The sequence below is a fragment of the Squalius cephalus genome (genome assembly GCF_949319135.1).
Source record: "Squalius cephalus genome assembly, chromosome: 19".
In the NCBI taxonomy this organism is placed as follows: domain Eukaryota; kingdom Metazoa; phylum Chordata; class Actinopteri; order Cypriniformes; family Leuciscidae; genus Squalius; species Squalius cephalus.
The window spans coordinates 29,228,700-29,252,315 of NC_137140.1; the positions used below are offsets into that span (position 1 = coordinate 29,228,700).

The 23,616-nt window shown below is 36.4% G+C and overlaps 1 protein-coding gene across 1 annotated transcript; it reads right to left on the minus strand.

The window, feature by feature from the left end:
- Nucleotides 1–8,907: 8,907 nt before the first annotated feature.
- tekt3 (tektin 3) lies at nt 8,908–17,280 on the minus strand. Its single transcript, XM_079851393.1, has 8 exons — nt 17,188–17,280; nt 15,874–16,472; nt 13,374–13,457; nt 11,485–11,555; nt 11,217–11,360; nt 10,874–11,096; nt 9,311–9,465; nt 8,908–9,169 (listed from the first exon to the last, which is right to left on the minus strand). The coding sequence occupies exons 2-8, from the start codon at nt 16,444–16,446 to the stop codon at nt 8,953–8,955; spliced, it is 1,467 nt and encodes a 488-aa protein (XP_079707519.1). The 5' UTR covers nt 16,447–16,472; nt 17,188–17,280; the 3' UTR covers nt 8,908–8,952.
- Nucleotides 17,281–23,616: the final 6,336 nt, after the last annotated feature.

Sequence of the window (23,616 nt, forward strand, 5' to 3'; positions counted from 1 at the left end):
TATGTGGGTTAAGTGTTTGTGTGTGCCCACATTTTAAGAGATTTATCCAGGACTTATCGGACATGTTTGGGTTTGTAAAGTGGTTTTGACTCCTTGACTCTAAATATGTGGTGATTGGAGACCAACAACATCATGTTGTGTCCATGAGAAAAGTACTTGATTCTCTGTATACAAGCCTATACAAACCCAAGGACAGATAGGCACAATAATTTATTATAGTTTAGAGAAACGCGTCATGCCCTGCAACAGCTGAAGTTGGAACAGAAAGACCCTTCATGCATAGCAAAGGAAACAGAACAAAATAAACCCCGTGAGGCAATGTGTGACATTGATTTCACTCTGGATAATGGGTCTTGTTAGGCATCATGTCTTGAAGGACATGAGCCATATCAAGGGAACAGGACATACAGACTTTATGAAACCACTTAGCAATATTACTTGTCCAGTTTTAGTTTAGAAATTGGTCTATATTTTGCATTGTATTTTTTACTTTAATAAAGGTATCATTCACGACTTTCTACTGTGATGAAATCTTGTCAAATCTTGACGATACTTTGACGTTTTGTTCTACAACGTAAATTACACACACCCATAGTGAAAACGCGAAATTTGAAGCAGTTATGTTCATTTTTGAAAATGTATGTTTTTAATAAGTAACTAGATAAGACAGTTTGGGGTGTAAGTGTGTGCAGTGTACATTGTAGAAGAAAACGTCAACGTATTGTCAAGTTATGTTTACCACAGGCTTTATTTTACTCATAAATTGAAAAAACCCATTATAAAACCCCAAATGAAAATCTTGAAGGAATCAGTGGCCATCTTCTATGTTTTGACGTCAGACCTACACCACTCTATTGACATAATCCTCATATCTGGTATGAGATATTTTTTTTCCAAAAGTGAGGGACTTATCACAGTAAAATAACAGGAAACTCATTAGAGCTATCAACTTCACACCCTGAGTGGGTTTTGTAGTAGAATGAGTCAGACTCTAAAGAACCTACCAGGGAATAAACATCATGAGCGGAAAGCGGCTAAAGAAAGTGTGCATGATAAAAAACAACGAGCAGACTGTCTGTGGGAATAAAAACAACTGATCCCTTTTATGACTCGAGGGATGAGAGTAAATAAAGGACTTTCAAGGACTGCACAGATGTTTGGCTACTATTATACTCATTCAGACCTGTCATCATGTTTTCATTATGAGCACTAAGCTCACACATACATACAGTACCTACAAACTGATCCACCAACCCAACACAAGCATATAGACTTATATCCTTTGTTGATCTGGCCCTTCAATCTCACTTCCCCTAGTTCCATTCTGATGTTGTGTGTCACATTTCCTGCAGTTTCCCTGGAGACGAAGCCATAAATAAACACCAGCGGATAGTATAAAAGAAGAGACTGGACTCTTGAATCATCCCACAGCATGATTCAGCAGGAGACAGAGAGGATAGGAGAGACAGCGTCTGCAAATTTAGCTTCCTTTTCTTCTAAACTGGCTGTCGATATGATAGTCATTTAACCGATCAATCAGATGGAGCCCTCAGACTTCCACTAGACATTTCTGTAGACTTTTGTCTCCGGCCAGGCTAACGGGGAACGTTCTCAGAAGGTTCTCTCAAAGTTATGAACAAACATTCTTCCTGTAACCTTAATAGAACGTTTGTTCAAAGTCATAAACAAAACATTAGCGTTCAAAACATTAGCTCAGAAATGTTATTTTACACATTAGTCTCACGTTGCCAGACCTTCATACTCATGGCCACCCAGACATCAACATAGTGTCGGCCCAGATCCGGCCCACATCTGGTACTCGCGGAATACACGTACCAGATGTGGCCCGGATCTGGGCCGAGACTATGTTGCCGACTGGCAAAGTACCGCCCAAGATGCCATCTGACTGACATGTAAAGCAATCTATCACAGTTTGTTTTGCTCAGCATCATGTTTAGGGTTGTGAAAAGTCAATGTCCCTACGATAACAGACCAAATAACTTACAATAAATAACAAACAATAATTTTTGGATGTATTTTAAAGAGTATGTGCAGTGAACTTCACATTCATTTGAAAATGCAACGTTAATTTGATCATGATAAGTGTACATTTTCACAGTTGTGAACACAACGGTTCCCTTAAGTGGATGTTTTGAACGTTCAGAGAACATTTAGAAATTACGTTTTAATAACTTCATTGAAACATCAGCAAAAAGTTCTTAGAACATTTTTTGTTAGCTGGGAGGCTGTGTGTGTGTATGCGTACGTGCGTGCGAGCGTGAGTGCGTGCTGTACAACTTGAAGAAGTTTGAGGTCACACAATCATGAATGGCAGGGATTCCCTTTCTACCCGTTGTGGTCTAACTGCAGTTAAACAGGGCAGTTGGGTCTGCATATCGTGTCTACTTCAGATTTCCTGTTTTATGTTACAAATGACATGTCCCAGCTAATAATTTTGTGGTTTGAGGGCCTCCATTTCAAGGAAAACTTTCTCTCTCCTTTTTCATTGTACTCTGTACAGCTATATTGTTGTAGAATGTGAACTATTTCCTGACACAGAATGCATCCTTCAGCCCTGCGCTCACTCAACCCTGAGGTCATTATCATTATTGGATGCACCTGAAATATATTGTATTGTCATAGACTGGCACCACTGTTACTGTGGTAGCAAGTTTAATAGATATATGACAATGTAGGCAATGTATTGTGTAAATGTAAGCACAATGCATTTATCTCTGGTCGTTTTGTGCTGTTTTTAGGGAATCACCTCCGATTTACCATGCCATTCAATAGAGTCGGTAAGGTAAGATTTTGTCAAATGTTTTTGGAGGAAATATCTCATGTAATTTTGTGAAATATTATTACAATTTAAAATTTATGTTTTTTATTTTAATATATTTTAAAACGTCATTTTTCTATGATGGCAACACTGAATTTTCAGCATCATTAAGCCAGTCACATGATCCTTCAGATATGCTGATTTTGTGCTCAAGAAATATTTCTTGATGCATTTGATAATTTTGTTGAGGATACATTTTAAATAATTTTTTTTCCAAGATTCTTTGATAAATAGAAATTTAAAAATAACAGCTATGTATATCTTTTGTAACATTTTAAATGTAGTTTACAGTCTCAAGTTCTTCCAAAATAAAAAAAAATCTTACTGACCCCAAACTTTTGAATGGTAGTGTTCTTTACAAAAACATATCTAGGTAGTACCATGTTACAATTATGGTATTTATTTCAATTTCAGCGTGTTTTTTACAATATTGTTCCAAAGCAGCGTCGCAATTTTTTTTTTTTTTGATAATGCAATAGTGTTTTAGATATACCATGGTGCTGAATGATTACCATATGTACCATGGTATTTATCGTTCTCCAAACCCATAATTCTGTTATGGTGTCCAAAGACCATGGCAAAACCTTTAATTTTCTATAGTAAAATAAAATGAATTTCTTTTTTAATGCATTTCATAGTCTAAATGCATTCAGCTGTGGTGCTCATGTGGTGCTCACCAAATCTTCAATGCTAAAATATTGATATGAAAGAGGATACTGTAATCCCTGTGTAATCGTACGTCTCTACAGAGAGATGTGGAGATCTAATGAGAGGACTCTAATGAGAAAAGAGTTGGCTTGCTGGTTGGATGTTAAAAATAAAGGCTGAATATGTCAAGACTGTAGTGAAGATTCCAGAGTACATTCTCTGAGGACAGGGTTAAGAGGAGAGGGCTAAGGCCAGTTATTTTTGTGTCCACTGAATCATATGTTTTGTTGAGGAGAGAAAAGCATGCACGTCCGGGCTTGAGTTCGGGCTTGAGGTATGTGGTCTTGACATAGATGTAAAGAAGAAGAGTGAAAGAGAGAGAAGGTGGAACCAGAGAGCCTCTCCTCTGTCATTAACTCTAATTATGTAATGCTGAGAGATTTTAAGAGCTTGGTAATGTGAAATACACAATGGTAGAGGCTGTTTCAGAATGAGTGGGCTCTGGATTGCTTTCTGGAATGGAGAGAAGGGAGGATAGATATGTCAGGGGAGTGATAATTGGGAATGGAAACATCTTCCTTGTCCTCACGGTCATACATATTTTCTACTCAAAACTACATTACTGATTGTCTGAGTATGGACATCGTATACTTCTTTATTTATTGACACAACCAAATAGTTTTTGTGGTGATTTTGAAAAGAACACTACTAAATTACAGTGTTTACATCTCTATTGACTCTACAGCACTAAACTAAAACTTTGCTAGCTGAAAACAAAACTAGCTGACACAATATTGCAAGTTACTTTATCTATTTTTGTTTCACCAACTCAAATAGTTCCAAAGAAAGAAACAGTGGAACTGTTACGTGTCTCAGAGCAACAGGTTGACTGAATGTCTCAACGACTCACAAGTCTGTTTTGTTCCTGATTGAATCAGTGTTTTTAAACGAATCGCTTGAGTGAATAATTATGATTCTCTTTTATTCCTAAATCAATGTGTTTTTGAACGAAACGCTTTAACGAATGAATAAATGCCTGAGTGAATGATTGCATTGTTAACGCATAAGTAACATTTGTTCCTGGATCAATAAGGCTGCGTCCAAAATCACATACTCTCTTGAGTATTTACTTTGAATAAGTGACTACTTTGTGACCGTTAAAAAGTATGTTATATATAATTGCGTGTAGTATGAATGTGTGTAGTATGAATGTAATCCAGACATGCTACATTCGCCATCTTGTCATTATCATGTGACCTACCATTGTCAGTTGCGGTGCTTCACTGTCATTCACAAATCCTCTGCCATGGCATCATGGGATTGTAAAGTGTCCATTGTATGCGCACTTCAGAATCTCACTGGAAGTATTAGGTCATCCGGGTACTTTTTGCCTACTTTTTTATGAGTACTGTGAATTCTTTTGTCACATACTGTTTTTCGCCTACTATATAGGAAAGTATGTGATTTCAGATGTCACAATATAACTTGCAGAAAAGTCCCAGTGCTGTTGGATATCAGCAATATTGGAACGTCACTCAGCTAATCCACCTCGAGGACCATGACTAACTGTTGTACAATTCGACACCTCATCATATTATGGTGATTCATGAACCAATTCTTTTTAATGATTCAGTCAAAAAGACTTGCAAATCAGTCATTTGCTCCCTCAAAAGTGCTAAAAGAATTATACAGGTATCAGAATCGTTAAGTGGAATTTAAATCAGAACCAGAGTCATGAAGAGTCACTTCAACCTCAGTTAAAGTTGAAAGTCACAAACACAGTTCCGTGGCATTTTTGTTGACCTGGGTGACTTTCAGGATTGTAAACTCTGTGCAAAGCGAACGTTCAGCTGTGTTTGGACCACACTGAGATTCTAACTGATACATGAATACATCGAGACTGTACTGTTGGCAGATATCATGGTCTAAAGTGGTGGTCTGTGTGTAAAAGTCAGTGAGAAGAGAACCGTGGGATCCAACTTAAATTTTAGGCACAGCTGGCCACCGGATGACTCTCCTGGGCTGGCAGGGCCCACTCTAATGTTTTATATGTTTTCTTTGCTGGAAACCATGAGAACAACACTTCAGATGTGACAGTAAGGTGGCGAATGAAGGCAAGCTGACACTGAAAACTGGCCAGCAGGATTTACAACCTTCTCATAGCCCTGCATGAAGATTCCATAAATCCTGAAAAGCAAATAATATATCTGAGATAATTGCCAAACCATTGAGCAGTAAGTAACACATTATAATGTCTCCAGAATCTCATTTTTATGTCAACATCTGATCAACCAGAGTCATATTTGTCTTAAGCAACACATTCCTGCAATATTTCAAAGGTCAAGGTTGGTTATTTGGATCAGGCTCTGAAATGGAGCTCTTATTCAGACGTGCGGAAAACATGATGATTGTAGAAAACATCTGAGACTCTAAGGACCACTGTGAACTCAATATAGTCAGAAAGGCTTTCCTAATGAAAACTGATGAGATGTGGTGTTAGATGTTATTTGGGAACCAGAAGATTAAAGGTTCAGGACCCACAATGAGCAACCCGAGCTGTCAAAATAGTGTTTCAAAGCAAGGCATTTGCATGGGGTTGCTCAAGAGAGGCTGTTGCTGTCAGTTATACTTGGGATGAAAATGTAATCAAAATGACTTGCATGCAACTTACACTACCATTCATTTTGTACTGTAAAACATTCAGACTACAGAGCAGACTTTAATTTATATGTAAAGAGTTTGAAGTGTGTCTTTGAGCAGAACACCAATGTGTTGTATACAGGAGAAAACACGCTCTACCTCTGAATCAATAAACCCAGATGCTGTGTGTATACTTAACAATGAGTCTGCTTGCCTGTGGCATCTGCTTCTGAAGTGTGTGTTTGTACTTCAAAAGAACATGAGAACTACAGCTCCTCTGTGCTTTGGTAAACTCAGGGAAGTGTGGAGTAAAGATCACTTTATCAGTGACAGCCCTCAAGTGGACCTCTGAACTAAACAAACAAAAGCAAGGTGTCGTGTCCACTGTCTGCAAACTGTCAGAATCATGTCACACTGGTGTAGAAATCAGACCTCAGTTCAACAGATGTCTGGAGCTCTTAAGATAACTGATGAACTTAGGCCTAAATGTTAGCCTGGCTAACGTCAGACCTCTTCTCATTGAGACGTGGTCTGGGAACCACATGTTCATTTTCTCGTATTTGAGGTGTGGTTTTACGAAAGCCCAGAGCCGTTTTTTTGGGCGCTACGAATGTCTATCAAATGCGCCTGTACATAGCTCATAGCCAATCGTTTCAATTATACCAGATGATGTATGTAGAGCGACAGAAATTCAACGAGGGAGAAGACGAAATAAACTTGCGCTCTAAACTACTTAGAACACTGTCTAAGGCTGCATCGAAAGGTAACTTCGCATCTGATGCCATGTTGGATGTATAGATATAAACAAACTGCTTCAGTGTGTCGCATAGACGTCGTCATCGTCTTGCTGCTCCCTCCCCGTTCTGTGATTGGTTCCCTTTTTGAGGGGAAAATCTGGTCTATGGTGTCCAGGCTGCCAAGCAGCGTGAATAAAATCGCGCTGTGCGCAAGGCAGCATGGGGAAACCCAGGCTACCTAAATGTATTAATGTATTCTAATAAGACTAACAAGGAGCACTACTAATCTGATTAAAGGTGCATTCACTGCTCAAAACACTTTATTTCCCCCCTTAATGGCCAGTAATTTTTAAAGAGCACAACACAATTTATTTATTTATTTTTTATGGAACAAGAATCAACTTGAGGCTTTATGCATGGTAAATATAATATTGAGTGGTGCAAATAAAGTTACTTCACTAAAGGACAATTTTACTATTTTTCTAGCAGTTCAGGGATTATTGATTTTTTTAATCCAGACAGTCAAAGTAGACTACAAGAGACAATCATTTCTAATCATTAGCCTACAATAGGGGCTTTCGCACTGGTTAGTTCTAGGAACTAGCATCCAGGGAGGTTCCCCGAGAACGATTGGTTCCCCTACCGAACATTTTACTGTTTGCGTTCGCACCGCCAGTAAGAACTCTGAAGTGACGCTTGTTATTGTGACTTTTATTTTGACGGCGCGGCGGACCTTTATTTTTTGAACGCCAGCCGGATCACAGTTCTCGCATTAGCAGTGTTCATTAGTTTACGATCTGTCTAACACGTTATTAAATAGAACTGTTATACAAACAAAGAAAGTAGACACTAGACAGTATATGAAAAGGGATTAGCGTTTGCCGTGTGGTTGATGTCCAATATTGTTAGATGAGCTGAAATACGTTTCTTTTGGTCCGCTCAAAGTTGCTTGAATATTCTCCTTAGCATAAAGGTTAAGAGGCCCATCTATCACGGTTTCCATGTTCATAGAGTTAGTTTGTGGAGTAAATATGTTAACATAATCTGTGTGTTTACACATCTTTTTTTTAAAAAAATGGCGGTGATGGTCTTTCGCGTGCGTTTGACCAATCAGTGTCACTAAAGCCTAGTTCACACTACATGATTTTAAGCCCGATTTAATATGTGGCTCAACGATTTGCAAATCGGGCTTAAATCGGGCTTAAAATCATGTAGTGTGAACTAGGCTTTACGTCACCGGTAGTTCCTATAGTATTGTATTCAAGTCTTCCAGGGAAGTTCGTACTTTGTGGGAATTCGTGTCGGAGTAAGAATGCGGTACTTTCTCTTAATTAATTACACAAAAATACAGCAAGGTTCTTAAACTCTAGTTCTAGAAAATGAAGAACAAAGAAATCAGGTGTACTTTTTTTTTTTTTTAAAGTTTTTAATTAATTTATGAAGCCACTGCTAACATTATTGTTACATTACATTTTTATATTGTAATGCCATCATATTCTGTGCAGGCAATTAGCTTACTTTGCTGTAAATAGAAAAGTCTAGCAATATCACTGCTAAATACATTTAATTGTGGTATTCCGCCATGTTTCTCACTGACACACCCCCAACTTGTAAAGATCGGGGCTCAAAGAAAATCCTGAGCTTCCCACTCGTATTTACGACATTGTGGTGGTGTTCATGTGCGTTCAACTAGTAGATACAATCTTTACGAGATGACTTGAACTCACCATTAGACTCTACTCTGAAGTAGGAGCTAAATTAGTTCTTCCGAAAGGAGTTCCTAGAACTAAAATCGTTCCTAGTTCCTGCGTTTCGAACATGTCAAAAACCGGGTACTTCCGCCAATAGTTCTATAGGTTGGAATAAAGGTTCCTCCAGTGCGAAAGCCCTTAATCATTATGGTGTGTTTAACCTAATTACTGTAAGTGAAGCAATAATAGTGAGGTGAGGTAGGCTATAAGATTTCAATCCACTTAATTAAGAAGACTAAGTATAAACTGTCAACCTGTTCTGACACTAATCTTGCAGTTTATGTTTTAAACATCAAAATTAATGGTTAAGCAGCTTTTAGAGAAGGTTCTGGAGGATCTAGGTGTATCCGACTAGACGAGGAGTGCTGGGAAAGCTCTTCCTCATGCTCATGCATTTTTCCTGATCCAGGAACAGAGAGTTGGCCTTGATTGACAGGTCATGCTCCAGAGTAACTTTCGTCTTCACCAGGGTCTGCAGGGTGTTCTCGGCCTCCATCAGTCTCTGTCTCAGCTTATGAATGGTGTCTTCAATCTCCCTCACTTCTGTAATCAACCTGAGACCAAGGGAAAGACAAGGAGAACAGAGCTTTTTGTGTTTGATTTTACAAAACATTTGTTGTCTGTACATGTATCAAGACCATTTCATGACAGTTAACAAATATTGTTTGCTTGTTTTTATTGACTTAATAGGTTACCTATGGTGAGGGTTGTCTCTGCAGAGTTCGACGTTGGGTCTGCGAGTCCTCTCCTCCAGGCGGGTTTGGGCCACTTTAAGTGGGTTCTCTTTGTCTCGGATTGCCTTTTTTAAAGCTTCAATCAGCATCTCAGTCTGGAAGATTTCCTGAAGAGTCTGAATGTGGAAACAAGAAAGCAAGAGAGAGAACGAGAGTTGATTGAATAAGTGACAAAGTCACTTATTCTCTGTGTCCGACTTCTCGACCCTTCTCAAAGTTAAAACGGTCCAGTCAGGTACACTTATTTCTACTATATATCATAATTGACAGTCTAAAGCACTTTAATCTGAAATTAGGTTGGTATTGCTCTCTTCTGGGCAAATTTCCCACCCACCCACACAGCCATGCCAGGACAAAGCGGAGAGAGCAGAATTCAACCTCTGGGTAAGCAGGACGAATTTGGCTTTTTGTTTATTTTTTTAATTTTATTTGTAAATTACGTAATAGAATTCATTTATTGATTTAATTTGTTCTTTACAGAAAATGTAATTCTACAAATTATCTTGTTTACTAATTATTTGGTTTGCCAAGCTATAGAGTAAATTTCTATAAAACATTTAAGCATGCCAGATTAGAAAGTTATAACCAATGTTAAATTAACTTAAAAAATGTCATTAAACTGATTGATGTGTAAGGTATCTGAAAGGACTTTATAGTTCTCCTCGTTACAGTAGGCCCGTTATCCACATAAATGCATAATGGTCATAAAAAATAGTCAGGATCAAGTGTCTAGTTACAGAGACATCTCTTACATAGACACACTCCCTCATGAAGACATTTTGAAGTAATCTCATTTTGACCAATCACCATCATGAATGATGGTTGTTTATTGGTTACCTCATGCCTCTGATTACAGCCGTCAAGGGCTTAAACATTATGGACAGCTGACAGAGCTTCTTCATGTCCTTCATTAACCTCATCTACAATAGACTCCAGAGCTTCCCGTCTACATCTTTACAGCATACACAAGTAGGCAAAGAAAAGGCCGTTTACTTTGGGTCCTATCCAGTCAAAGTGAAGTAAGTAAGGAGGAAGTAGTATACATCCTATTATTACTAAACAACATGAGACGAATACTACTGTTATTCCAGTTTGTATATATCTAAGATAAAAGTTTACCTTCAAAAGTGACTGAAGGACCTGGATAATTTTAGGCTGACATACATTAATGTGTATCAATCAATCAATCAATCAATCAATCAATCAATCCATACATACATCACTTTGCAGTATGGATTGTTTTGTGAACCTGTTGTGACCTTTTTTATGCAAAAAAACCTTGACTAACATACTTTTTTGTATCTACAATAATAATTATTTGTGACTGTTTTGACTATTCTTTATTTTACAATTTGCAAATTCCTACTTATATTTACTATAATGCATTGCTATTGAGATGAGGTCAAATAAAAACGAACTGCTAAAGACCTTACTTATAAGCCAGTTTTAACTTGATTAGACTTGAACTTGGACCAAAAAGAGCGGTTAAAAGTAACGACGCAACGTTCAGCATCCTGTGGTTACCTTGGCCAGGTGAGCTTGCAGACTGTTCTTGGTGTCAGCCGTCTCAGAGATACGGTTGGTGAATGACACGTTTACGGCGTTAAACTGGTTCCACATCTCGTTTGAAGTGGCATTGAGCAGAATCTCAATCTCATCACGGAGTTTGTGAGATGCGGCACGTTGGCTCTGAGAATGCAGGATGTTGTCGTCGGTGAACTTCGACCAGGAGTCTGGAAGACTGATACTGTTGAGACCATAAAGTAAGTAAATTCTAACATTGATTTATTATTAAGAAAAATCCTAAAAACAGACTCATATCATTCATTGGACTTCATTGTTGTTTTTTAAATAAAATAAAGCTCACGATGGGTCCAGGCGATCGATTCCTCTATAGTAGCTGATTCCATCTGAGGTGTTCCTGAGATGGTGACACCTGTCATCGATTCTCTGAGCTGTTACCTTGTCACTCAAATCTCTCTCCAGCTCGTGCTGTGCTGCACGATTCGACCTGAGGATATTAATCAGTATAACCACACATGCATTGTGTTTCAAAGATGCCATGATCATTTGTCTAACTATAGGTATGTCATTTAAAATTGAAAGCGATATTGTATGGTTATTTCGAGACTCACGCTAGTTGAGCAATAGCTCGCTCTAAATGCCGCCTCATTCTCTCCTGACATGACTTAATCACCTCTACTTCCTGAAAAAAAGGCAAAATTTTATTTAGCAAATAGAAATTACAACTACTTTTTTTCCTATGTGAGTTAATGGATTGATCTATAAATGAGACATGAAACAAACACAGCTTACTTGAAAATCAATTGCCTAGGACAAGTTTGTGGTCATATACAATATTTTACTTCATAATGCTCAGAATGGACCCTTTTTTTAACATTTTGGGGGTTCTCAGAAGCAGAAGTCATCAAAGTTAACATATAAACTATGTCCCCTTATAGCAAAAGAAAAAGATAAATTTACTCATTCTGTTTTTGATCATCGATCTGGCTCTAATCCAGGCAAAAACTTTGACAAAAACATGATTTTCTCAGCTTTTTGTACAAAAGGTTGCTTTTTTATGAATGCATGAAGCTAGGAAGGAAAAAAAAGCTGGCAAGGAAATAGTTAACTGAGAATATAAAAAAAACTTTGCTAACTGTGGAAACGCATCATCACAGTCTGTGAAAAGACTCCATTGATCAATCAGAATCACATTCCAGAGAGCCATGCATTACATTTGATGTAATCGAATGGAAAACACATTGCTTAAAGTCCGCGTGAACCGGAAGTTGCAAACGACTTTTCTCCAGTGTTGTGACGTATCTCCCAGTGAAAAGGAATATTGAACAGAGGGCAGGGTTTTACTCTAGCGCTCCTCCTCTCCATCTCTCACTTATAGCAGACTAACGGTTTGTAGGGTGACCAGATGAGATTGGCTGAAATTCGGGACCGGTAGGGTGTTGTTTGGGGAGGTTTTGGGGTAGTCCTACTATGATATTAGACTACATAGCCTATAATAAAATTAATTTTCAAACCTGAACCAAACATATTTTTATTCAAAGATCAACAGTCTGTCATTAATATTTAGTCTGCCACAAAAAACATTAAAATCATGAACTCAAATGTCATTGTGACCAAAAAAAAAAAAAAAAAAAAAAAAAGACTGTTGAAACAGTGCGTAAATCAGACATTCCAGGCTATAGTCTAACGCTAATAAGCCTTATGCAAAAAGTATTATTATGACGAAATTGTCGGTCATTAAATAAGAAAACTAAATAATTGTGTAGATGATTTGCTTTGTGTAGCCTAACCCAACATCAGACATTAGGCCAAAGTTTTTTTTTTTTGCACACAGTGCCGCGACCATCATTCCTTTACGACTGGCTGCCTGCACATTCACTGTACTCGCGGCTGCGACAACTCGCGCTCGCTTATCAATGCATTTTAATTCGCGCCTACGGTATCTTTGTAGAACTTCAAAAAAAGAAAAAAAAAAAAAAGATGCTGCAGCCAATGAGCAGCCGGCGGGAGCTGGCTGCAGGACGAGTCAACCTCCACGGACAGTTTTTAATGTTTTATCAGACAATAACTACTCAAGAATTTGCTTTAGTATAATTTTCGGGACAATTAGGGCCGGATTCGGGATTCGGGACAACAGCTTAGATTTCGGGACTGTCCCGAATTTTTCGAGACGTCTGGTCACCCTAACGGTTTGAGGGGAGTGGTTAAGCGTTTCCCAACCCAAGCCGTCAAACCTACATCATCAGAGAAGGAACACCATTCCAGACCGGAAGTAACTTTTCAGACTTTGATTAAAGATTACGACGGCAAACAATTTTTTTTCTGTGTATTAACTTGCACGGATTAATTTTTCACCACAAGACTAGTAATATGCACTAACAAATTAAATAGGGTCAATTTCGATTTCAGTTGGACTTTAAGAAAACTCCTCAAAATCCTTGATTCATTACTGATATTTGAGCTTGTTTTTTGGTTTAGATAAAGGCTCAGGTGACCTCACCTTAATCAAATCTTTCTCTACATCATCATGAACCAGATCAATGGACATCCGTTTCTCCCTGTGGAACAAACATTCCTGAGACACCTGGAGAGGAATGAAAATAATTAATGTAGATAAATCAATATTTTTTTTATTATTATAATATATATTATAAAAATAATAATAATAATAAAAAAATATCTCATATATATACAGGCCGTGCAGAATTATTAGGCACGTTGATTTTCTGATCATTTTATTCCCAGGAACATTTTGCCAATTCCAAACCATATTAATCTTAATAACTACTATTAATTTTGTATTTAATCATTTATAAGTGATATATAATTGTTCATGAAGGCTGGAAATGAAAAATGCCTTATTTTCAGGTGTGCAGAATTATTAGGCAAGTGTTCTTTTTCAGATAAAATAAGCCAAAAAAGAGATTTAACAAAGACTGAAAAGTAAAAATTTATTAAATCCCCATGAGAAGAATGCAATACTAATGCAATACTAGAGATTGCAGTTAAGGCATGACCATTGGACAGTGAAATGCTCATTAGGTCAGCAGGGTCAGACAAAAACAGGTGGAGAAGAAAAGACACATGTTAACTGCAAAAGAATGAAGAGTTAAGGTGAAGAATTAAGTGTGAAACCATCAGGAACCCTTTAGTCTTCAGCGCCACCATTTTCCAGAACTGCAACCTACATGGAGTCTCCAGAAGAGCAAGGTGTCAGGGTCTCAGAGACTTGGGTTAGGCAAAGAATCCTAAAAAATGACCCCCTCTTAATAAGAATCACAAGCTGAAGTGTTGTGAAATACATGAAGACTGTTTTTTTTATAGGCTTTATAGACAGACAGATTGAGAGTGACTCTTGAAGACCACAGCACCACATCCTCTTCTACCACTGTTTGAAGAATTCATCTTCCAGAATACGTTTTAATACGTTTTGTGAGTTTATTTTTAGTCCATCTCCTACCCTGAAGTCCGTTTTGCAGAGATGGACTAAAAATAAACTCACAAAACTTATTAAAATGTATTCTGGAAGATGAATTCTTCAAACAGTGGTAGAAGAGGATGTGGTGCTGTGGTCTTCAAGAGTCACTCTCAATCTGTCTGTCTATAAAGCCTATAAAAAAAACAGTCTTCATGTATTTCACAACACTTCAGCTTGTGATTCTTATTAAGTGGGGGTAATTTTTTTTAGGATTCTTTGCCTAACCCAAGTCTCTGAGACCCTGACACCTTGCTCTTCTGGAGACTCCATGTAGGTTGCAGTTCTGGAAAATGGTGGCGCTGAAGACTAAAGGGTTCCTGATGGTTTCACACTTAATTCTTCACCTTAACTCTTCATTCTTTTGCAGTTAACATGTGTCTTTTCTTCTCCACCTGTTTTTGTCTGACCCTGCTGACCTAAAGAGCATTTGACTGTCCAATGGTCATGCCTTAACTGCAATCTCTAGTATTGCATTAGTATTGCATTCTTCTCATGGGGATTTAATAATTTTTTACTTTTCAGTCTTAGTTAAATCTCTTTTTTGGCTTATTTTATCTGAAAAAGAACACTTGCCTAATAATTCTGCACACCTGAAAATAAGGCATTTTTCATTTCCAGCCTTCATGAACAATTATATATCACTTATAAATCATTAAATACAAAATTAATAGTAGTTATTAAGATTAATATGGTTTGGAATTGGCAAAATGTTCCTGGGAATAAAATGATCAGAAAATCAACGTGCCTAATAATTCTGCACACACTGTATATATATATATTTTTTTTTTTGACAATGTTCAGAACTAGATATAATAGCGCCAAATAACAAATGTAGTTTTAATAATGACAGGATATTACATAATACACCTCACTCCTCACAAATGTGACAACGGAAGCTCTAGTAAGCAATCACGTCACTATGGAAACATCTTGTGATCATTCTCGTGGTCAGTCCTGCGAGGTGCCGGCAGTGACTCTACACTAATTTGGAACTCATCCAGCACAACACTAGTAGTCACTGTGGTCTCTATGGAAACAGCCTGTTACTGTGACTCAGACGGGTAACTCTGTAAAGACAGAGGTGGAACACATTGAGGTCATTGTAGATCTAGTGCTCAGTGTGTGTGATTGAGTGTGTATATTACACCCATAAAGGTTCTGTTACCAAGTGGTTTCTAACAATGGGTCACCTGACACTCTACTGTGGGCTTTTCTAGTTACTGGGTCTTCAGCTATCACCATGACCCAAATTAGGTGTGTAACTGACTACAGACCACTAGAGCTGTGCCGTGCCGCTTTCCAAGCACTGATGGAAGATTTGTTTCAATAGTAAAAACAAGAAATGGCCTTTAGCTATTTTTTGAGAGGCGAAATGTGTAAATGTGATGTTTGTTTGTTTATTAATTAGGTTAATTAAAGTTAAATAACTCAATTTACCATTGACTTTCATGCTGTTGCAGATTAATCACACTAAATTAACGTAGTAAACTATATATATTATATGTATATATAAATATATCACCTGCAGTGGCCCTTCTGACTCAGCTAGTGCTCTTTCCAGCCTTCTTTTCACATCCGTCAGTACTGATATCTCTGTCACCATGTTGTCTATCTCATGATTGAGCTCAGACCTCCAGAAGCTGATGTCGTTCAGTCTTTCTCCAATGTTCTTGCTGGTGGAGTCCTGAGTTCTGCGAGTCAGCTGGTCCTTATCCTGAATCAGTCGTATCGTGTCTCTTCGAAGCCTTTCGGCACTGTTCCGGGACGACTCTGACTCCCTGTAGTTACTCTGGTTAGACTTGTACCAGTCCTCTGGCATATATCGTGAACTGAGAGCCGTCCTGTTAGAGGGGTAGAACATGGTTTTGGCCCGGACTAAGTCCAGGTTGTCTCTTTGAAGTGCTGATACGGTCGGGATAGCACTGCCACTTCTAAAGTAAGAATTAGTCCTCCACGGCATGTTTGAATTCTGGTTGAGGGTAAGGGCCGGCTGATGGCTCCTATAACTGGATGCTGTGGTGGATATGGCCGGCAGGAAGTGGCTGGTTTTGGGCCGAGCATAAGTGGCCATCTGGGTGGATCCAATTAGCTCCATGTGTTAATCAATTAGCCACCTTTTCCCTGGAAAATAGAACAGAATCTGCTTTGGAATGTGTGTATGGTGACTTTGTGGTTAACATTCCTGGGCTGCATGTGTGTCTCATTTGGCATCTGGCCTTAACACCAGACTGCATTAAATAGTTTAAGTGAAAATGTAAAATAGAGCAAATTAAACATTTATTAATTCATTAAATCAATAATTTATTTGCACTGCAGTAAAAATGTGACAAAAAGCCCCGGTCACAATACAGTCTAGCCTATGAAAAAATATAGATATCAAAGTAATTTAATTTAACAATTTGAATGTGCATTCTGTTAATCTTTACATAATATTTGTCAATGTTATTAATTAAAGTTAACTTGTTACTACTTATAGGACATGCAAGGCATCGGTGAACCATTAATATCCTATACGCTTAGAAGAAGCTCTTAAATTTAATATAGCCTATTAATTTTGTGTCTCTGTTAATTTACTTAAGTGCTGAAAGAGACAGTATGCAAATATTCGCCTAATTGTAAGTCGCTGTGACAATTGATACGTGTAAATTCAAATTAAACATCGTCACAGAACATTAATTTGCATGGCATCGTTTTAATATCGTAATATTAACCTAATCTCGTGTCCAAAATGCGCCAAATCAAAGAAAAATCAAACCGACAAATTAACTCGAGCAAGATAATCTGTAAACATCTTTATATAGGCTATGAGTTTAAATAAAAAACGTTCTAAACTCACCGTGTGTTTGAATGTGTCATTCGCATGAAGCGCTCGCGCACATGTGTGCAGTCTGTGCACCGCTGACAGGTGAATGCGCGCACCTGTGTGCAGAACAGTACGCATGCGCGAGAGATCTCGAACGGCACTGTTGTGCATTATTCATAGATAAGCCCTTCACAGGTCGTCATTCCGCGAATCACTTCTGTAAGAGCTCAGTCGAAAGCACAGTTATTCAACACTTCTGGTTTAGAGGCAGGTATAGCAACCAAACACTATATATATATAGTTACCTGAAAAAACATCTAGCTAACATATACATAATTTGTTTTATTTAAAATAATATAGCCTATATGATTGAGATCACATTATTTTATTTTTTTTCTAAAAATATCTTGGGTAAAATAATTAAATGCATCTGTCTAGTATATCTCTGAACACAAAATATTCTCACGTCCTGCTTTCTGGGCAGCCATACCCCCTGGTGAGTTATTGCAGTCTCTGTCTAGAAACCATTCAGAATACATGAACTAGCAGTAACATAGTTCAACAGGGTCGAATTGATCAGCCGTGGATGAACTGGGACAAAGGGTCGTTGTGATCCTCTGAGAGACATTATCATTTATCTTTGTGCCATTGAATGCCAAGCATGCTTAAAGTCCAATATGATTTGTTTTCATTCACAATTTTCATAATTTACTTTTCATCCAAACTAATGTATGGCAAAGAGCGTGCAATTGTGGTGCAGTGAGCAATCCTTTACCATTGACGAAGTTTGCGTGTATATAGATACTTATCTAGACTCTTATCTAGATCTAGATATTTTCTTAGTTCTTTTTGTGCAATTTTTGTTGCCCATTTTTCTTTTGTATATAGCTTTGGTCTTAATTTCCTGGGACTGTTTCACCTCTCAAGCACTGTCAATAAACAGCACTTTACACCTAACATCACTGCGAGTATTGCCATCATTTATTTTTTCATTTTTTTTGTGTGAACCCAGTTTTGCCGCACAGCGGGCCTGCGAAGACCTGTTGTCTCACACTGTGTTTTCATTTGCAACTGTAAAGAGTAATGAGGGCAATCATCCTCAACTTTGCATTCAGGGCTGATGTATGAGATTGCAGATCTCCATGTCTGTAGTCTAATGTTTCAGATGTGATGATACACTAAAGGCTGAGACTTCAATGTTTGATTCCTGAGTGTTTCAGTACTGCTTATACTTTTGTCTCAACTGACCATCTAACCCAAGGTGTTTGGTGTAATGAGAAAGCGATTCATGTCCAGAGGAGATGGGGATGGGTCTATTTTCTGTGTGCAGTGAAAATATACTTTTATTAGACTAGGAAACGGCACAGTTAATATTTCACAAATGAAATGGGCTTGAGTTCTTGCCGCAGAGGTGTGGCACATCTGGACAGGAAACACAGCTGGAAGTGTGAATGTAAATGTTGAGTGCAAAGCGAGTAGCGCCTCTGCTGAAAGCTGTATGTGTTGACTGATGCTTCGTCATGTCTAGAGGATGGCATTACTTGTATTTGAAATGATGTGTCCAGATTGAGTGAAGTAATTTCTATAAAGTGTTAACCATGTTTCTATACATTTCTATTTTTTTTTTTTTTTACAAATACCTTTAAATATGAAATGTCCTGCAGGGAATTCTAGGAATGTCAGTTTACAGTTTTTCACTGTGAATTATAATTAAATTTGTTCTGTTTTAAAAACTGTACATTTAACAGTATTTTATTAAATGTCTGGTTATAGATATTTTACAGTTTTCCCTGTACAGGAAAGTTTTCCCTGTACCTAGTATGGGAACTGAATCGCTAGCGTTTTTACAGATTATTATTATTTTTATTTTTTTACAGATTTTACAGTTAAACAATATTTTACACTCATTTTTTTTTACAGTGCACATAAAAAAGTCTGTTTTGGTTAACTGACAAAACATCAAAATGTCAGTTTTAAGAAATGATAAAATATAACTTATTAAATTCAATTTGGGGTATAATTTTTTTTTTCATGTTTCTGAAGGAAGTCAAAGTCTGAATTGATTGATTAAAAAGACAGTAAAACAGTAATATTCTGAGATATTATTACAATTTAAATTAATTTTTTTCTATTTGAATATATTTTATTCCTGTGATGGCAAAACTGAATTTTCAGCAGCCATTACTCCAGTCTTCAGTCATTTAATCAAGATGTCATAACTGGACTTTCATATGAAAACATATGAAAACTACAGACTTCTCTCTGGTGACATAAATCAAGAAATTCCACACTGTCATGGCTACCATTATTTGTGTATACAATCATCATCCTGAATGGAGGGAATCTGAGCTATGAATCTGTGAATTAGTTGAGAGGATATCTTCTAATTATTGCATGGCCCCCAATACCTCCACTCCCCCTCAATGAGGATGGGTTACAGCTGCTTTATCAATGATTCATTCAACAGGAAGAGCTAACACTGGGCTGTCTAACACAGCACGATCACCCCTGTGTCCTGTTACAGCCCAGTGCGTCCAGGACTCAGGCTGGGTGTCGTGTGTTTATCCTGCGCTGGGCTCGTGTCTCTCAGTTCTGAACAGGGTGTTGACATGTATTGACTCATGCAAAAGGAAAATTGCTTTGCCGCTGAGTCTCAGAGCCTTCACGGCCTGGAATGTAAATGTATAGATTATTTCTTGAATAAATGTATCGATTCTTTTTTAAATAAATGTAGCGATTTGATTTGATTTGATTTGAATAAATATATTGATTCTTTTTGAATAAATGTATTAATACATTTTGAATAAATGTAATGTTTCTTTTTGAAAAATGTAGTGACTCTTTTCGAAAGATGTAGCAATTCTTATTGAAAAATGTAGATTGTTTTTGAATAATGTTTTGCATTTTCAATAAATGTATAGATTGTTTTTGAATTAATGTATCAATGCGTTTTGAATAAATGTAGTAATAACATTTATAAATGTAATAAATTTGGCGATTATATTCGAAAAAGTAGTGATTCTTTTTTAAAAAGTAGCTATTTTTTAAATGTAGTGTTTGTACTGATTGATTGTATGTACTGATTCAATACTGATGTATTGATGCATTTTGAATAAATGTATAAAATCATATTTAAAAAGTAGCAATTATTTTCGAAAAAGTAGCGATTCTTTTTGAAAAAAAGTAGTGATTCTTTTTGTACTGATTGATGTTTTGTATGTCCTGATTGTTGCATTGATGCATTTTGAATGTGGCAAAAAGTAGCGATTCTTTTTTAAAAAGTAGCTATTCTTTTTGAAAAAGTGGCGATTCTTTTCGAAAAAAGTAGCAATTCTTTTTTGGAAAAAGTAGCGATTCTTTTCGAAAAAAGTAGCAATTCTTTTTTGGAAAAAGTAGCGATTCAGTAGCAATATTTTTTAAATGTAGTGTTTGTATTGATTGTATTGTATTCAATACTGATGTACTGATGTATTTTGAATAAAATCATTTTTAAAAAGTAAAAATATAAAAGTAGCGATTCTTTTTGAAAAAATACAAAATATTTTTTAAATGTAGTGTTTGTATTGATTGTATTGTATTCAATACTGATGTACTGATGTATTTAGAATAAAATCATTTTTAAAAAGTAAAAATAAAAAAGTAGCGATTCTTTTTGAAAAAATACAAAATATTTTTTAAATGTAGTGTTTGTATTTTAAAGTAAAAAAAAAGTAGCGATTCTTTTTTTGAAAAAGTAGCGATTCTTTTTTGAAAAAGTAGCATTCTTTTTTGAAAAAGTAGCGATTCTTTCTTGGAAAAAGTAGCGATTCTTTTTGATAAAGTAGCGATTCTTTTTGGAAAAGTAGCAATTCTTTTTGGAAAAAGTAGCGATTCTTTTTGGAAAAAGTAGCGATTCTTTTCGAAAAAGTAGCGATTCAGTAGCAATATTTTTTTAAATGTAGTGTTTGCATTGATTGTATTGTATTCAATACTGATGTAAAATGTATTTTGAATAAAAGCATTTTTAAAAAGTAAAAATAAAAAAGTAGCGATTCTTTTTTTAAAAAGTAGCGATTCTTTTCGGAAAAGTAGCTATTCTTTTTTTAAAAGTAGCGATTCTTTTCGAAAAAGTAGCTTTTTTTTTTCAAAAAGTAGCGATTCTTTTTTTCTTTTTTTTTAAGTATCGATTCTTTTCGAAAAAGTAGTAAATTCTGATGTATTGATGTATTTTGAATAAAAGCAATAGCGATTCTTTTTGAAAAAGTAGCGATTCTTTTTTAAAAAGTAGTGTTTGTATTGATTGTATGTATTGATGCATTTTGAATAAATGTATTAATGCATTTTTTTAAAAGTAGTGAAATGATTGTACTCTAGACTGTATGAATAATTTATTGTACTCTTAAATGTAGAATGTTTGAATAAATGTATAAATGTGTTTTTGAATGTTTAACAATTCTTTTTTTGAAAATGTAGTGATTCATTTTACAATATTTTTTCAATTGAATGCACTTATTAGTAAGCCATTGAATCAACATAGATACAATATAAAATCAATCTTGCTTTATGTACAGCAGGATTCTATGCCAGTCTTTTTCATTGCAACTCTTCATGGTGTCTGATGAAAAGTCAATTAATATGGTTTTGAATCAAAAAGACACTTCAATCCTTCAGATTACATGCAAATGTATTTATTTATGCAACATCACACTCAGAACAAAATGGCATTTCATGGTGACTTTAAAACAAAGAACTTAAAATATAATTAAGTACAGAATATAATAAAATGGATAACTTAAAACAATTACATGGAATTGTTATATCTGACTTTATAAAGCAAATGCCTGGAAAACCATGAGAAGAAAATCTGGAGAAGAGCCTGGAAAACCATGACAACATCTGGAAATAAATGATGCTGTCAAACCAACCTGCATCTGTAAAATCAAGTGAATGCAAATGGAAACTCACCAACAAAGTAGTACAGCAGAACAACAGTAGTACCAAACAGCACAGTACTACAGAACGAAAGAAATTAAACATTTCTCTGATGAATAACATTACTCCGATGAACTCAGGGGTTTCCACCACGAGCAATGCCCCCAAGCCGTTCAGGGTCGTAACGGAGCCATTTTTGCACGGTCGCAGCAAAGATAAACTCTGAGGCCTCCTTTTTTCCAGTTGTCACTTGTTGTAAGGCATCTAAACATATAAACAAAAAGAGAAGTTAGAAAATATTTGGAAATGTGACTAATTTCCAAATTTCCTTTCTATTTGTATACAATACAAATGTACTAAAAAATTAAGTGAAGCTTGTAATTTGATCACATGTTTATGTTTAAGTAAAAACATGCTGAATTCAAGACTATTTAATTTAACTATTTAATGAATTTAATGAAGGTAACAGGGTTAACAGTGTGAGCATTTTACTCACTTTTCTGAAAAAAAAAAAAAAAAAAAAAAAACCTGTGCCAACTGTAAAATGTATTTAGGAGTATGTGTGTGAATAAGAAGTAGGTCCCCTTTGCAAATTTAAGGTCATTCTGTTATTCTACGTTTGAGTATTACATTTCTGTACCTGAATACTGTTAATTTACCTGAAAAACAAAGTACTGCTTATTTCAATTGTTTCTTTCTTCTATTGTATTTATCTAAGCTTGTAATTTGTGTATTATTATGCAGATTCACTCCCCTACAAAATCACCCCGAATATTCTAGAATGATTTATTATTTTCAAATAGAGCTATTCAAATCATCTGGTAAAAAAAAAAAAATTATATCGCAGGGAAAAAAAATATGGCAATGTACGTTTTTTTCCAATATCTTGTCGCCCTACTAAGTGAAAGAACTCCGTCTAGATGTCCAGGGTGTCATGAGACTGCAACTGCCAATCATTTCATGCAGTTTCTTGTTTATGCTCATCTTCCAGTTTCTTACCTGCCCAGTTCATCTGAGATGCCAGCTCATTGGTTAGAGTACAGGTCCGTCAGCATCCTTCTACTGCACGCCTCAACTGATGCTCCTCCCACAACAGCAAAACAACCAATAGTCAGGAACATATCTGCATAGAACAAATATGTTCAAATAGATTACAAAAAAGGCAATGTGGCAATGTTGTTTTACTGCTACAAAAGATTAAAAAACAAACTTTGCCTGTCATGTGTTGAATGAAAAACTAGCTTTTCTCAAAAAACTTAGTTAAATTACCATCACACATCTGGCATCTTCACTTCGAAGAATCCGCTCAGCTTCTTCTAACTCTGTCAACTCGTTTAGAGGGAGCGAAAGAGGAAATGATTGGCAGGTGCAGTCTCACGAAACCCTGGACCTCTCGACGGAGTTCTTTCATTTCAAACACTAGTTCAGCCAGTGTTTCTGTCTTTTTAGAATTAGCAATGTCTTGAAAGGGAAAGCAGCTTGAAAAAGGCACAGTATGTCAATGTTTCTCAACTCTGGTCCTCAGGCTCCCCTCCCAGAGGTTCTTACGTG